Here is an 18552-nt window from a genome sequence, read left to right as displayed (position 1 = left end):
TAGTGAAAGATTTTTAAAACAGAAGAAAAAAGAAATAGCATATCATCTACAGAGAAACAATTAAACTGACAGCATTATTTGGAATAAAGAAGGTTACTTCATAATGACAAGAAGGTATAATAATTCTAAACTTGAATTTTCATAATAAAATAATCTCCAAAATATATGAAGCAAAAATTGGAAATTTGATAAGTATCCTATTAAATTAAAATATTTAAACATACCTCTATTAATTATTGATAGGTCAACCAGATAAAAATTAGTATAGATGTAGAAAATTTGAACCAAAAATGTAATCTAATGGTTATACATAGAACTCTATATTCCACAATGGGAGAACACACACGCTTTTCAGGCACACATGGAACATTTATAAAAAACATCCATGCACAAGGCCATGAAACAGTTTCAAAAATTTCAAAGAAGTGGTATCATGCAAAATAAATTATCTAACCATAGTGGAATGAAGATAAAAATTAGTAACAGCCCTATCTGGTTTGGCTCAGTGGATAGAGTGTCGGCCCGAGGACTGAAGGGTCCCAGGTTTGATTCCAGCCAAGGGAACATACCTGGGTTGCAGATTCCATCGCCAGCCCTGGTCGGGCGAATGTTAGAGGCAACTAGTAGATGTGTCTCTCTCACATTGGCATTTCTCTCTCTCAGTCTCTCCCCATCCCTTCCACTCTCTCTAAAAATCAATGGGAAGGTATCCTTGGGTGAGGATTAACAACAACAAAATTAATAACATAAATCTCAAGTAAAACATAGACACACGTTTACATATACATTTGGAAGTTAACAAGAACATTTCCTAAATTCTTCCTGAATCTAAGGAAAAGTCATACTGGAAATTTAGGGAATACTCAGAACTAAATAATTATGAAAGTAATACTTACAGGATGTTACAAAAGTAAGTAGTACATTGAGGGAAATTTATATCTTTAAGTGTTTATGTCAAAGTTTATAAAATCTATGTGGAGATAGTCTTAACATATTTTGGGTGGGCAATGAAAGAAGTAGTGATGTTGGGAGGTACAGAATAAAAAACTTCTTTTTGGTAGTTTAATAAAAGGCAATCTCTTCCTCAGGAGATTTTTGATCTCTCACTTTTTGGTGCGATCCACATTAAGAAGGTAATTTTAAGAAAATGCATAATATAAAAAGATGATATGTGAGGTAATATTAATTTTTTATTAATGAGTTAAACATACTTTATTTTTTATAGCCAGAGAAACAAGAATTATGAGAACCTTTGTAAAAATAGATTAGGCAATGACTTATATGTTGAAAGAATGATGCAGACTATTAATGGAGCACCAAAGAATAAAGATGTTCAATGTGACAGAATTATAAAGGAAAACAAAGGTAATTTATGTTTTATTCTGCTTGATAAACTATCATGTTTTCATATACATTCTATGAGTCTATCAATTAACAAGTAAATGTTAAAGTATATAAAGCAAAAACTAGGAATAATTTGGCCAAATCACAACAGTAACTGAGTACCGTAATATACAGCTTTCGGAATTTGACAACTAAGTTAACAAGTAATAAAGATAGATATAGAAGATTTAAGTAACATAGTTATCATTTTTCATTTTTACACAAACTGTATCATAGAACTTTGTACTCTTCAAGTGTTTTTGAAATGTTATAGAAACTAATTGTTTATGTTACAAAGAATATCATGTTTAACTAATAACATTTAATACGAGCCAGATACTACTCTAGGCCTTTTACACTATTTTAGGCCTTTAACCGGTTTTATTCTCACAACAACCCCATGAAGTAGGTACTATTATTATTCCCCAGTTTATAGAGGAAGAAACAAGCAAAGAGAAGTTAACTAACTTGATCAAGGTCACTCAGCTAGTACTGCAGACAAATGATACCCCTCAACAGTCTAGTTCTAGAGCCTGTTCTCTTAACTACTATCTTCCAATGTTTTTAAGTTAACAACCCTGAGAACACTGCATAGTCCTAAATCTGTGAAGTGTTGCCAAAGGGGTAATTAGAAGAAAGGTTATAATCGTAATGGCCTTTGTAATTCAGCAAAACTATAAACGAGGTAGCTAGAAGGAAGAAAGCTATGCTAGGAGAATGTCCAAGGGACTTCTAAGCACCTGGGGATGTTCAGTTTTGTATGGCTGGTAAGTACCTGGTATTATTCATTTTTTCTTGACACTACACATAGATGTGTTATACATTCTTCGGTGAATGGTATATATTTTACAATGAACATTTTATTAAAATAATAAAAGACAATTTATACTAAAGAATTTGGATACAAACCGAGTAAATATTAAGGTTTTATAGATGTCTTCCTTCCCTGATTTTGCATGAAATTGAAAGAGATTTAGGAGTCAGAGAGGTGGAAATCAAAATATTACCTTTATTATTGATAAAGTTAATTGAAAAATGTAGCCTTCAATCTGCAGCTAAGTGGGCTTGCTATTTCTTACCTCCAGAATAGAACTTAGCAATAGTGATTGGCACAACTAGCCAACTACAGACCTCCTCTGTAGAGGTGAGAACAGACCAGAATGAATGCTTTCTGTAAATGAGCAGGCCTAACAAGAGAATTCAGAAGTGACTGAACTGAAATTCTTTCTAAACTCTCCTACAGGATTAGTCATTTCTCTTTCCCTGGTAATGCATCAGTGAAGGACAAAGGCCAGAAGTGTTAATTTAGTGAAGTTTCTTCTGTAAAGATTCACAAAATGTGAGGATTTTTTTCCCCCACTTAACAGTTATGTATGTAGTAATCTATAATAATAAAAGTGTAATATGTTAATTAGACCAGATATCCTTCCAGACAACCTTCTGGACAGAGCCGTGGCGACGGGGGCCAAGCCCCTTGCATGAATTTCGTGCATTGGGCCTCTAGTTTATAATAAAAGTGGCATTACAAATAAGTGGATAATAGAATAAGTGTATTAGTGTTTCTGGCTAACTTTTGAAAATACAGTTAAATTTCATAACTTGGTAGATTTCATAAAGCCACTTTTCTATATATGATACTACAATGAAAAGTTTTTAATAAAAGTATGTGTGATATGAACTCACTTTATTAAAATATACACATATTTGTTTACATACAAATACATTTATATGTGAATCTAGAAGGACATACACTGGAATGTTAGCAGTTATTATCTCTGGGTGATGGACATGCAAGTCATATTTACCTTTATTTTTCCCAAGTGACTATGTCTTCTTACTCAGCTAAAAAGTAAAGTTATTATTCTGTAAATGTTATACAGCCAATTGCTACTCTTTTGTAGTTTGAATTAAACTAGTAGAAAGAAACTGTTTTTAAATATATAAAAACTATTTAGGCATATCTGAGATTCAAAAATGCTCAGAACATAGGTATAGGTGGGTATACTTTTTCTAATACTAGTTAACATAGCTTTCTTTAATAATATACAACAACATATAATTGGAAGGTTATAATAATTTATTATTCCATCTTGTCCATGATTTTATGGATGTGGTTTGAAATTTTCTATTTCTTAAATTACTTTATTCAAATGAACAAGTATAATGATGGTATCCAATGTAAAATTACCAATGTTATCTTCAAAGAAGAAACAATTGTAAATCACTCTAACATTTTACATTGCTCATTTATAACATGCACACTCATTTATACAGGAATTATTTTATTAGTGGCCATATAACAATGTAATTCAACTTAAACTATCAGATGGCGGGGGGGAATGTTAGGTAATTTAATATTCAAAGATGATTTCTTTCTATGATCTTTTATTTCATGAACATGGAAATTATTCTGCTTTCAATTCAGCAAAATATACTAGGTATTTATTCTGTATATGATTTTTCTAATACTATTAAAATAAATTCAATAAGATAGAAATGTTATGAAATGTGAGTTAACATTCCTACTAATTGAAAACCCTGTTAAACCCCAGAGAGCCTTCATTTTTCATTATGAAAAAAGCTTCTAACAATGAAGTAGTTGCACTTATTAGGTCCAGATCCTGTTTTTATTTTCAGGGGGGAAATTCTTTATTAAATCCCTGTACTTTAAATAAAAGTTTAGCATGTAGGAATATATTATTATGTGGTCACTGGTGAAATAATTGCTATATAAGCCTTTCATTTTTATATCAGCAACTAAGGGTTGGGAGCTTTTTTTTTGTAGACAGTGTTATATTTGCTCATTTGAATAAATATAGATAAACAAAAAATTAAAAGAGAAGTTCAAAACCCTACTACTCTACCAGCTTTGTGAGAACAGGGTCTGTCATTTTCTCAATATGAATGATCTTTTCAAATAAGTATGTAGAAAATTTTTCTTGATAAAATGGAATTAGATGATTATAAATACAAAGTTCTGAAGAACATAACATGTTCTTACGTGTTAACCGTAGTAAAGGAATAGTAAACCTTGTTATAACATGACTAGAGGCCCGATGCACGAAATTCGTGCAAGGGGCTCGGCCCTTGCAGCCCTGCTTGCCCTGGCCTGCCCTTGCAGCCCCAGCTTTGTCTGAAAGGTCGTCTGGAAGGATGTCTGGAAGGTCGTTTGGCTGTCCAGTCTAATTATCATATTACGCTTTTATTATTATAAATTGTCTGGGCTCATGTCAACTGAGAGACTGTTGATCTTCTGTGCCAGTTTGGGATGAAGAGAAGGGAGGTGTGGGGATCAGAAAAGATGCTAAGGCTAATTTGGAGCTACCACTAAAGTATAGGTGCTAAGAGTGTGATGCCTAAGGATCTCTTAAGGTGTCTTCATGATCTATTTTTTTTTATTTTTATCCACTTCCTGCCATTGTGGTTAAATGTTTTTCCCCCCTAGACAGTAGATATCTTAGATTTTGCTATGACTAGTTATGTGTAAACTAAAATATTAGAATTTTGGTTTATAGTAATTTTTACCTTGCTGTCTCTTTATTTAGGCATAATGTCTACTGCTTGGGATTTATATGATTCTTATAATACCCTGGAGCTTGCATCTTTACCAATAAAACAATCTACAATTGACTCAAGCTGTAGAGGAAGTATAAAACGATCTCTAATTGAGTCAAGCAGTAAAGTCAGTGTACTTTCTAAAGATCAGGATCGAAGAGGGCCAGGAAGTACTACAGAAAAAAGTAAGATTTCAGTTTTTTGAATGAGGTTTTTCACATGACATTTTTAATAAATTATTTTTTTTAGCAGTTATAATATTTTCTTTCTGTATGGAACATGAAAAGTATTTTTGTGTCTATGCTCATGAGGGATATTGGTCTATATCTTCTTTTGTACTTTCTTTGTCTTGTTTTTTGAATCCTAATGTCATAAGTTGCATTAGAAATTTTCCTTTCCCTCCTATTTTCTGGAAGAGGTTGTGTAGAATTGATATTAATTCTTTAAATGTCTGGTGGAATTCTCCAGTAAAACCATCTGTGGCTGGAGATTTTTTTTTGGGGGGGCGGAGTCGGGGGGAGATAGAATTTACAATTCAATTTCATTAAATTTGCTGGCTTCTTCAGCTTTATGTTTGGAATATATGTGGCAATAAGAAAACCCAGAGAATTCACAACGGTGTCATTCCTTGGATTCTGAGGACTCTATCTAGGTGCTCTACCTTCCTCTTCCAAAGACTTTTAAAGCCTTCTCATGTTATATATATACTAGAGGCCCGGTGCATGAATTTGTGCATGGGTGGGGTCCCTCTGGGTGGCCTGCAGGGATAGGGCCGAAACCCACAATCCAACGCCACCTGTAGTTCATAACTGCCACTCCCGCTCATCCCAGCCCCACTGTGCCTGCTGCAGGCTCACGCCCAATCAGTCCTGATCGGAGAGGCTTGCATTGCCACAGCAGCGCTCGCCTGCCATGAGCATTGTGTCTGGCACCCTCCCAAGGAGAGTGGCCTGCAGGATCAGGCTAAACCTGGCTCTCCAACATCCCCTAAGGGGTCCTGGATTGCGAGAGGGCACAGGCCAGGCTGAGGGACCCCACTGGAGCACAATTGGGCTGAGAAGGGGTCGCGGGAGGGCTCCAGGGCATATCCGGCCCATCTCGCCCAGTCCCAATCAGCTGGACCCCAGCAGCAAGCTCAACTACCGGTTGGAGCATCTGCCCCTGGTGGTCAGTGCACATCATAGTGAGCAGTTGAGCAGCCTTAGCATATCATTAGCATATTACACTTTGATTGGTTGTTCAGTTGTTTTGCCATTTGGTCTATTTGCATATTATCCTTTTATTGTATAGGATAGTCCAGGATTTTTAATTGCATTTAGCAGGAGGAACAGGCAAAAATATCTGGGCCATCTTTATTGAAGCAGGATTTCCCTTTATTTGTTTTTTAAAATAAAAGTCTGCTAAATAGTGTGCTAGGCAGACTAATACTTCCCCCCAAATGTGTACATCCCAATACCTGGAACGTGTAAATACTTTACCTTACATGGCAGAAAAGACTTTCCAGATCTGATTAAATAAAGGTCTTCAAAGGAGAAGATGATCTTGCATTATCCGAGTGGGCTCCATCTAATCCCATGTATGTTAAAGTGAAGGACCTTTCCTAGCTGTGGTCAGAGAGAGATGCAACGACAGAAGGTCAGAGAGATGTAATATTGCTGACTTTGAAGATGGGGGAAGGGTGTGGGTGGGTCCAAAGCTGGAAAAGACAAAGAAACAAATTCTCCTCTAGACTCTTCAGAAAGAGACAAAACCCTATTCACTTATTGGTTTTAGCTCAGTGAGAGCTGCATCCAAACCGCTAACCTACAGCACTCTAAGTTTGCATGTTTTTAATCCACTAAGTTTTTGATAATTTACTATAACGTCAATAAAAAATTAACACAGCAGTAGTATAATATTCCTATAAAGCAACAATCAGATTGGACCTTTATCTGAAGACTGATTATCTTGTTTTAATTGGAATAAAAATGTATAGACATGAATGAAAATTACCTCATGAGGTTATCATTGCTTATCTTTTGAAAGATAGTATACTTTTGAGTGATTGAGAATTCCAAAGTGAGATAATATATGTATATCTTGCATGTGCTTGGTACATAAAAGTTATTCAACAAATGTCTCCTGAAGTTGTTGAATTCTGGAAGAAAACAAATAGTAATGACAAAATGTCATTTTTTAATATTTAGGATGAATCATCTAACATTATTTGGATTATTTTATCATTACATTATGTTTGCATTTTACAGATAGTGACGCTAGTTCTATAATGGAAATAGAAAATGCAATTCTGGCTAAAATGCATGATGAAGAAGAAGACCACTCAGAAGCAATATTCAAATCCGAAAAGTTTCACCAGGACTTATTTTTTATGGAACGAGTTCTAATGGAGAATGTATTTCAGCCCAAACTTGCAGCTTATCGTCAGCTTCCTGTTTTTAAAGGTATTTTAAAAATAAAATTTAAACAAACTCAACTTTTTAAAAAAATTAAATGGTGTTATTACTTCTAAGTTTAATATCAACTGGGTTATCACTTATCAGAAGATGTGTTTATATAGCTTTCAGCACTAAACATGCAAGTAATAGAACTCAGACTAAAGGGCCCACAGCAAGTCGTAGTTCCTTAGATTTAAAAACTCGTAAGCATTTGTGGCTCCCTTTGCCCTGCATTAGATATTCTCTCATATTCAAATTTCTTTTTCCATTGCCTTTTATACCTCCCAGATTCTGGCTTTTATGACCTCTTCCTAATTTTATTGCAGGGTCATTCTTCCTCTTCTCATTGCTACAAATTCCATCTCACATGTTCTCAAATATTTGGAAGGATTTTAGAGATTATCTAATTCAACCTTTCAATACTTGAATGAACAAAATAAAGGCTATAGGAACTTTATAAGGTTACATAGTCTATGACAAAGCTAGGCCTTCAACCAAGATCTTTTGATTCCATTCCAATTGTTTTTTCTTTCTACCATTCTGACATGCTGATGTATCATAAACACAGGTTTGAACATGGCATTTAACTGCTAAAAAACTTCAGAACCTTCCCATGGTCTAGTATAAATTACAAACGTCATATGTATTATACAAAGATACTTGCAATATGGCCACAGACTATTTCATCTCATGGTGTGACCTTGGAGACCCTAAACGTTAGCCATTTTATACTTACCTGACAATTTGCAAACAAAACCTGAACATTCCTGCCTTACCTTTAGTTGTACTATGTTTGTCAGTCCACCCTTGTATCCATCACATCTTTGCCTATTGTATTCCCATCTTTCATGAATGCATTAGAGCAAACTGCTTCATGAAATCTTTCTTGCTCTTTCAAGTCAAAATCAAATTTCTATATGCCTACATCAAAGTCAGGTTACAAAATAGCATGTGTGAGAAATGTTTGTAAACCTTTTGCTTACATATATCCAAGAATATTAAAAAACTATGTCCTTTCTCTCATATCAGGTTGATACTTAACATTTTCATAACATACATAAACTTTTAATCCCATATTTGAAGAATTATAAAGTTGAAATTTACTTTATACCGTGAATTTTGACATTTTAAAAACAAACTGTTGATAGATCACTTCTTTAAATATATCTAAGAAATAAAAATACCATAGAAAAATTTTTAATGAGGTAAGATTTACACACAATGAAATACACATATTTTAACTGTGTAGTTTGATACATTTTGAAAATATATAAGCCTGTGTAACTAATACCCTAATAGAATAGAGAATATATCCATCAATCCCAAAAATTCCATTTGACCCAGTGATCCCACTTCTAGGAATATACCCCAAGAAACCAGAAACACCAATCAGAAAGGATATATGCACCCCTATGTTCATAGCAGCACAATTTACCATAGCTAAGATTTGGAAACAGCTTAAGTGCCCATCAGCAAATGAGTGGATTAGAAAACTGTGGTATATCTATACAATGGAATACTATGCTGTGGTAAAAAAGAAGGAATTCTTACCATTTGCAACAGTATAGATGGACCTGGAGAGCATTATGTTAAGCGAAATAAGCTAGTCAGAGAAAGATAAATATCACATGATCTCACTCATTTGTAGAATATAATGAACAACATAAAATGATAAATAAAAACAGCTCTAGAGACAGAGAAGCAGCCAACAGACCATCAAACCTCAGAGGGAAGGTAGGGGAGGGTGGGGGTAAGGGACAGCGATCAACCAAAGGACTTGTATGCATGCATATAGGCCTAACCAATGGACACAGACACCAGGGGGGTGAGGGCATGAGTGGGAGATAGTGTGTGTGTGTGTGTGTGTGGGGGCAATGGGACGATAAGGACACATATGTAATACCTTAATCAGTAAAGAAATAAAAAGTTCCCTTGTGCAGTTTTCCAGTTACAGTTTACCTCCTCTCCCCCATAGAAAGCATTTACCTGATTTCTCTCACTATTGATTAGCTGTTTTGGTATATCATATAAGTGGGTTCCTATAGTAAGTATTCTTTGGTGTCGGGCTTTTTTCATTCAACATAATGTTTTTGAGATTCATCTAGGATGATGTGTATATAAGTAGTTTATTTTTTTCCCAAGTACTGTTCCATTTTATGAAAACACCATCATGATGTGTATATTCATTCATCTGTTGATGGGTACCTAGACTGTTTCCAGTTTTGAACTCTTATGGGTAAAGCTGCTATGATCATTGTTGTGTGTATTTTTGTGAACATGTTTTCATTTCTCTTGGGTAATTACCTAGAGATGAAATTGTTGGATCATTGGGTAGAATTATGTTTAATTTTTTTTAGAAACTGAAAAATACCTTCCCACAGTACTTGTACCATCTTACAACCCACAAGCAATATAAGAGTACCAGTCGCATTATATTCTTGATAACACCTGATGTTGGCAATCTTTTTAATGCCCTAAAGACTAGTCATATTAAGTACTTTTCTTGTGCTTTTTTTTTGGGTCATTTGTATATCTTATTTTGTGTTATGTTTGATCAAGTCCTTTGCCTACTTTAAAAATTTTTATTAATATATTTTTACTTTCAATTTTATTCTGTGCCTACTTTAATATATATATATTATATAATATATATAATATATATATATTATATATATATATATAAAATTTATTTCAGAGATGAAGGGAGAGAGAAAGAGATAAAAACATCAATGATGAGAGAGAATCATTGACCAGTTGCCTCCTGCATGCCCCATACTGGGGATTGAGCCCACAACCCAGGCATGTGCCCTGACCTGGAATCTAACTGTGACTGCCTGGTTCATAGGTCAATGCTTAACCACTGAGCGACACCGGCTGAGCATATTTTCTGCCCACTTTAAAATTGAGTTTTTTTTTTAAATCAATTTTCAGAACGTTTTTTTCTATGTTTTGGATACAAGCTCTTTTTTTCCCCCCTTTAAGAGAGAAAGGAAGGGAGAGGAGTGGGAGAGAGAGACACACACACATTGATGTGAGAGTGAAACACTGATCTGTTGCCTCCTGCACACATCAAACCTGCAGTCTGGGTATGTGCCCTGACTGGGAATCAAATCTGCCACTTATTGGTGAACAGGACAATGCTCCAACCAACTGAGCCACACTGGCTAGGCTGGATACAAGCTCTTTGAAAGATACATGTATTGCAACTATCTTCTCTAAGCCTATGGCTTGCCAATATATTTGTCTTTTGATGAATTTTTTTTATTTCGATGAGGTCTTCTCTTTCAGCTTTTTCTTTTGTAGTTAATGTTTTTCATGTCCTCTCCAAGAAATCTTTGCCTGTCCCAAGTTTGCAAATATCTTTAACTTGTTCCTGGACTTAGAGGGCAAGATTCAATATTTCACTGTTAAATTTGAATTTAAGTTGTTTGTAGATGCACTTTATTGATTTGAGGAAATTTCCTTCTCTTTCTAGTTTGCAAGACATTTTTAAAGATAAGTGGGTGTTGGATTTTGTCCAAATTTTTTTCTAATTCATTAAAGTGATTATATAAATTTTCTACTTTAATTTGTCAATGTAGCCAGTTACATTGCTTGATTTCAAATGCTAAAACAAATTGAATCCCTATGGTTAAGCCTCACTTGGTTATGTTGTATTATCCTTTTTATATGTTAGTATAGTCAATTTTAAAATATTCTCTTAAGAATTTTGCACTGAGTTCATGTAGCATATTTCTTTTGCAATGTTTTCCTCCTGTAAATCCCTTGATGGGTTTTTGTATCAGTGTTATGATAGACATATAAAATGAGTTTTGCAAGTCTTCTCTCATTCTCTATATTCCAAAAAAAATGTGTATTGCTTCTTCTTTAATTGCTTGATAAAATTTACCAGTGAACCCATCTGGAACGTAATTTTTTTTTGACAGATACAGGGTTATTCAAATATTCTATTCCTATCTGTGTCAGTTTTGGTAAATTGTGTTTATGTGGTTGAAGTTATTTGCATAAAGCTATTAATAATATCCTCTCCTCAAATTCTATCTAATATTAGTAGCTGTAAACTTTATAATGATATCACCTATTTAATTTTTTATATTCATTTGTGAATTTTCTTCTCCTTTTTTATTAGTCTAGTTGTCCAGTTTTTTAAGATAGAAAGTTTGTCATTGATTTCACATATTTTTTCTTATCTAAGACAGGCATTTTACATTATAAATTTACCTGTAAGTACTATATTAGCTATATCCCACAAATTTTGATATCTTGTGTTTTCATTATTATTCAGTTAACTTTTTATTTCTTATGTGGGTTTTCTTGACCAATAGGTTAGTTTGAGGTGTGTCTTTTTATTTTTAAGTTTTTAGTAATTTTTAAACTACCCTTTCTTTTTTTAAAATTCTCATCTGAGGATATTTTTCCATTGGTTTTTGAGAGAGTGAAAGAGAGAGGGAAAGACAGAAATATCGATGTGAGAGAAACACATTGATTGGTGCCTCTTGCATGAGTCCCAACCAGGGCCTGGGCCGGGGAGGAGTCTGCAACCAAGGTACATGTCCTTGACTGGAATCAAACCTAGGACCCTTTGGTATGCAGGCTGATGCTCTATCCACTGAGCCAAACTGGCTAGAGCTAAACTATTTTTTCTTATTGAATTCTAATTTAACATTCTGTGGTGGTCAGGGAACATATTCCATATGATTTCTATCCTTTGAAATTTATCGAAACTTGTTTTATGGCCCAGCATATGGTGACTGTTTTATACTCAAGAAGATTTTATATTCTGTTGTTATTTGTTATGGTGTTTTTAAAATGTTAATTTTGTCAAATTGTTGATAGTATTTTCAATTTTTATCTCTATTGACTTTAAAAAATATATTTTTTATTGTTGATAGTATTACAGATGTCTCCCATCCTCCCCTTTATTTATTGATGTTTTGTTGGCCCTTTCTATCAATTAATGTGAGAGTAATATTTAAATCTCTAGCTAGGATTATAAATTTGTTTATATTTCCCTTTAAGTTTATTAATTTTGCTCTACATATCTGAGAGCTTTGTTATCAGGTACATTCAATCTTAAAAGTATTCTGCCTTATGGATGCTACCCTTTTTACAAATCATTATTTATACTTTCATGATCAGGAAATGCCCATACTTATTCTGGTAATACTCTGTCTTGAAGCCTAATTTGCATAACATTAATATAGCCTCACTAACTTTCTTATCCTTATTATTTGCATTATCCTTATTCCTTTCACTTACAACATTTTTATTTTTATGTTTAACCTGTGTCTACTATAAACAATATATAGTTTGGTCTTTATTTTGTTACTCAGTCTAACATTCTGCCTTTGTGCATTTTTATCTGTGCCTCCTCAGCTAGACTGCTGTGTTTTGCTCCACTCACTTCCCAGCACGTGGTGAGGTAATGGTCCCAGGCTGAAAGTGTGCTTGACCCTGGTGTTCACAGCTGTGCAATGCCTATTGTTTAATGCCTGAAAACAGTTACCTCATATTTCAAGTACAGTTTTATATTTATTTATGGCAGGAGGGCAAGTTTAATACAGTTTGCCCATAACAACTGGAAGCTTATCACAGCCACGTGGAACCCATCATTGACCATTTTCAAAAGATGAAACAGTACTTTTACTTTTGGTTATGATGTAGATAATTATGAGACCACAGGGCATAGAGATGAATTGTAGCAAAGTGTGTAGTTTTGCTACTTGATGACACACAGATATAGATAAGAGTTCAGAGAGTCTGAGATGACTGGAATTGATGGGATAAAGAATCAGGCAGGAGGAAGCTATGAAGAGGAAAAAAATGCATAAATCTACCATAGAGTCTTTTCCTGAAACAAAAACTGTGCATGTTGGGGTAAAATTGCGGAAAGTAAAGAACAACCACCAGGAGCTATAAAATGAACAAGTGTCAGAGTTTACTCTGGTCTGGGAGACATTTGAGTTCTGACTGGCCAGAGGTAGAGACCTTATTGCACACCTGGGGTGTTAAGTACATATGCAAACGAGCTACATCTTAAAAGTAGGGTTAGACTAACCCTAAAATCTAGTTTAGGACCACCATCCCCCAACAGACAACCCTTTACAAAAAGCTTTAAAAAAAAATCAAGCTAATCTGAAAGTAAGTTAACTGCTTTTCAAAACAAATGGAACACTGTATAAAGGAAGAAAACACACCCAGACTTCCAATACGGTAACATTTACAATGTACAATATTCAGCAAAAAAAATAAGACTAGTTGCATGAAGAAGCAGTAACATATAAGCCACACTATAAGAAAACTCAGTCAACAAAAACATGAAAAAGTAGCCAAGATGATGGAAAAGCAGGCAAGGACTTTTAAATGGCTATTATACCCAGAATAGGCAATACAGTATTGAAGGAGAAAAACAAAGTCAGAGGACTGGCACTACTGGACTTCAAGACTTACTATATAGCTATAGTAGTTAAGACAGTGGTTATTGGTGAAAGAATAGACACAAAGATCAATAGAACAGAATAGAGAGCCCAGAAATACATCCACATGAATATAGTCAATTGATCTTTGATAAAGGAGGAAAGAATGCAATGAAAAAACGATAGTCTTTTCAACAAATAGTACTGTAACAATTGGACATTTACATGCAAAATAAAGAATCTAGATACCCAAAAGTTAACTCAAAATGGATCATAGATCACAATGTAAAATGCAAAACCATGAAACTTGTACAAGACGACACAGGAGTATGACCTTGAGTATGATGATGACTTTTTTTCCCCTTATTTAACACCAAGAAATAAGAAAAAAGTGGGTACTAATATCAACACAAAAAACTGTAGGGTTAGTCTAACTCTTCTGTTAACACATAGATGTTTATAACAGTTTTATTGATATACTTTTACCCAGCCCTTCTTACAACCATAAAAGAGGCACAGTGCCTAATGGACCTCTTTGCATTTTGGAGGCAGTGTATTCCTCATTTGGATGTGCTCCTCTGGCTTATTTGTTGAGTTACCTGAAAAGCTGCTAGTTTTGAGGGGTGTCCAGAAGAATAGGAGATTTTGCAACAGGGCCAGGCAGAACTATTCAAGGTACCCTGTCATTTGGGGGTACCTTGATCCAGCAGATCCAATGGTGCTTGTAGTGTTGGTAGTAGATAGAGATGCTGTTTGGAGCTTTTGGCAGGGTCCTATACATTAGAAGAGGACAATCTTATTTTTTTAAAAATATATATACTTATTATTGATTTCAGAGAGGGAGAGGGAGAAAGAGAGAGAGAGAGAGAGATAGAAGAATCAATGATGAGAGTGAATTATTGATAGGTTGCCTCCGGCATGCCCCACAATGGGGATTGAGCCGGAAACCCAGGCATATGCCCTAACCAGCAATAGAATCCATGACCTCCTGTTTCATAGGTAGATGCTCAACCACTAAGTTACACTGGCCAGGCGATAATCTTTTTGATTTAATTTTAGAACCAAAACCTGAAGGGCATAAAGACCTTTCAGAAGGTAAAAAACGTGAAGAGGTAGAAGAGAAGAAGGAAGAGGAAGAAGAAATAGAAATAGGTGAAGAACAATCAACAATACCAGCCAATTTGGAACGACTTTGGTCCTTTTCCTGTGACTTAACCAAAGGTCTTAATGTGAGCAGCCTTGCCTGGAATAAAACAAATCCAGTAAGTTATCTAATATTTTAACAATTCCATCTCTACCATTTAAGGGAAATTGTCAAGTCCTAATGAATATTTTTTTAATTTAAGCAAGTATTTAAATAAACATAACCCCTAGTTTTAAAATGCCTCTAAAGAAAATTCATGTTTCAAAATGAAAAACGCATATAATTATGAAAAAAATTTTCTCCTTTAATATAAATACATTATCATTTTTATCTTTATATATATCTATATTGATTGTTTGATTGATTTCAGAGAGGAAGGGAGAGGGAGAGAGCGATAGAAACATCAATGATGAGAGAGAATCATTGATTGGCTGCCTCCTACACGCCCCCTACTGGGGATTGAGCCTGCAACCTGGGCATGTGTACTTGATGGGAATCAAACCTGGGAACCTTCAGTCCTCAGGCCGTTGCTCTATCTACTGAGCCAAACCAGTTAGGGCACCATTTTTATCTTAATAGATGTACTTGAGAAACTCTCTGAATCCGTATCAGATATTGAGAAATGAAGTAGAATATAGTATATATTTGATTTATTTCAACATTTACTAAACTCAGGTATCCAGATTTGTATTTGTATTTTACTTGTATTAATACAAAAACTCTGTGAGTTAGGCTTCATGATGTTGATGAGGAAATTGAAGCACAGAAAGGATAAACAACTTGCCCAAAGTTGTACAATATAAGTAAAACAGCTGAGTTCAAACCCAAACATCTACCTCCAGGTTTCTTGCTTTTAAATACTAATTGCTAAAAATCATCCTGAGAAAGACCATTCATTCATTAAATGAATCATCAAATTGGGGGATGGCTCATTTGCTTGTAAGAAAGAGATGATTATAGAGTAATGATACTTATTTTCTCTTGGGGTTTATAAACTGCTTCTGAAGACATGATTCTCAACTAGTTATTCCAAAACGCTTTTATGTAATGGCAATAAATATTTAGTGTATTTTTAAAGTGATCAAAACTAATTTATTGGTTTAAGTTGTATTGTATTATGTATGGTTAAGAATTAGCCTTATTATTTTATTGCCACGTCTTTTAAGATGCTATGTGCAAATATGATAGTTGTTATGGTTATTAAAAAACAGAAGTTCTATAATCATTTTTGTTGAAGACTAAATAACACTGTAAAATGTATATATTTTTATTGATTTCAGAGAGGAAGGAAGAGGGAGAGAGAGAGAGAAACATCAATAATGAGAGAGAATCATTGATCGGCTGCCTCCTGCACGCCCACCACTGGGTATCGAGCCTGCAACTCGAGCATTTGCCCTTACCAGGAATGGAACCATAACCCCCTACTTCATAGTTCGACACTCAGCCACTGAACCACACTGGCTGAACTGTATAAGATTTTTAATAAGATAAAATCCTTTTAATTTGGATTTGTCATTGTAACGCTATACTTGAGAACATCTCATAGATAAGTGAGATTCAATAAATCAATAATAACTGTAATAAACACATATGAATTCTATTTAGAAACTGAATACACTAACATTTTATTTTATTGAATTTATTGTGGTGACAATGATTTATAAAATTATAGACTTCAAGTGTACAATTCTATAATACATTATTCTGTATATTGTATTGTTTGTTCACCACCCCAAATCAAGTCTCTTTATCACCATTCACCCCTCTTTACCTTTTCTACCTCCCTCTACCCCCCATTTTCTCATATTGTTTTTTCTTAACCTCTTCACCTTTTTCACCCAGGCCTCTCCCCCGCCCGCCCCCCCACAACCTCCATCCCCTCTGACAACATTCAGTCTGTTCTTCGTATCTATGAATCTGTTTCTATTTTTTTGTTTTATGTATTTTGATCATTAGATTTCACATATAAGTAAAATCATATGGTACTTGTCTTTTCCTGACTGGCTTATTTCACTTGGCATAATACTCTCCAGGTCCATCCATGCTGTTGCAAAGGGTAAGCCTTTCTTCTTTTTTATGGCCAACTCGTACTCCATTGTGTAAATATACCACAGCTTTTTTTTTAAAGGGTTATTTTTTCTTATATATATTTTATTGATTTTTTACAGGGAGGAAGGGAGAGAGATAGAGAGTTAGAAACATTGATGAGAGAGAAACATCGATCAGCTGCCTCCTGCACATCTCCCACTGAGGATGTGCCCGCAACCCAGGTACATGCCCTTGACTGGAATCGAACCCAGGACCCCTCAGTCTGCAGGCTGACGCTCTATCCACTGAGCCAAACCGGTTTCGGCTATACCACAGCTTTTTAATCCACTCCTCTACTGATGGACATGTGGGCTGCTTCCAAATCTTGGCTTTTGTAAATAATACTGCAATGAACATAAAGGTGCATATATTCTTTCAAATCAGTGTTTCAAGTTTATTTGGACACATTCCCAGGAGTGGAATTGCAGGGTCATATGGCAGTCTGATTTTTACTTTTTTGAGGAAACTTCAGACTGATTTCCATAGTGGCTGCACCAATCTGCATTCCCACCATCAGTGTGCAAAGGTTTCCTTTTCTCCACATCCTCACCAGCACTTGTTTGCTGATTTATTACTGACAGCCATTCTGACAGGTTTAAGATGATTTCTCATTGTGGTTATAATCTGCAATTATATCTCTGATGATTATATTGATGCTGAGCATCTTTTCATATGTCCATTGATCATCTGTATGTCCTCTTTGGAGAAGTGCATATTAAGCTCATTTGCCCATTTTTTAATTTGATTGTCTGTATTTTTGGTGTTGAGTTTTAGAAGTTCTTTACAAATTTTGAATATTAATCCTTTATCAGATGTATCATTGGTGAATATGTTCTCCCATTCAGTGGGTTGTCTTCATTTTGCAAGAGTGAAACATCGATTGGCTGCCTCTTGTGCGCCCCCTACTGGGGATCGAGCCTGCAACCTGGGCATGTGCCCTGACCAGAAATCAACTGGCAACCCTTTGGTGCATGGGATGTACCCAACCAACTTAGCCACACTGGCCTGGGCAATCATTAACTTTTGTCTATTTATACTTACATAAGCATGTCTTGAAATGACCTGCTTTACTCATCAACTCAGGCTGTCATCATAAAATACCATAGGCTGGGTGGCGTAAATAATAGAAATTTGTTTTCTCACAGTTCTGGATGTTAGGAAGTCCAGAATCAAGGTGCCAGCTGATTTGTTCCTGGGAAGCCTCTCTTCCTGACTTGCAGATGTCTGTGTCCTCATATGGTAGAGAGGGCTCTGCTGTGTCTTTCTCTTTATAAAGGCCATTGATTTTATAAGATTAGGACCCCACCCTTATGACCTCATGTTACCTTAATTGCCTCCTAAAAGCCCTGTCCTTAAATATAATCCACATTGGGATTATGAGTTTTACATATGAATTTTGAGGGAGGAGACACATCATTTTATGATACCTTTCTTTCCCTTAAATATCTTTATTTTACACTTAGAATGATTTTGTCATTCTAAAAGACCCAAGGGATATCATAATGTAACTAGAGGACCGGGCACAAAAATT

The 18552-nt window shown here is 35.0% G+C and overlaps 1 protein-coding gene across 1 annotated transcript in view; it reads left to right on the top strand.

The window, feature by feature from the left end:
• WDR78 (WD repeat domain 78) overlaps positions 1–18552 on the top strand; it is a 55703-nt gene that overhangs the window by 18759 nt on the left and 18392 nt on the right. The window contains exons 6-9 of the mRNA XM_014456771.2: positions 1226–1365; positions 4929–5123; positions 7185–7379; positions 14849–15051. Coding sequence (XP_014312257.2) covers positions 1226–1365; positions 4929–5123; positions 7185–7379; positions 14849–15051 — 733 coding nt within the window. The remainder of the gene's footprint in view (positions 1–1225; positions 1366–4928; positions 5124–7184; positions 7380–14848; positions 15052–18552) is intronic.

This window comes from Myotis lucifugus, unplaced genomic scaffold (genome assembly GCF_000147115.1).
Source record: "Myotis lucifugus unplaced genomic scaffold, Myoluc2.0 scaffold_63, whole genome shotgun sequence".
Taxonomy (NCBI): Eukaryota; Metazoa; Chordata; class Mammalia; order Chiroptera; family Vespertilionidae; genus Myotis; species Myotis lucifugus.
The sequence above is the reverse complement of the archived record's forward strand: the minus strand, read 5'-3'. Positions and strand labels throughout refer to the sequence as shown.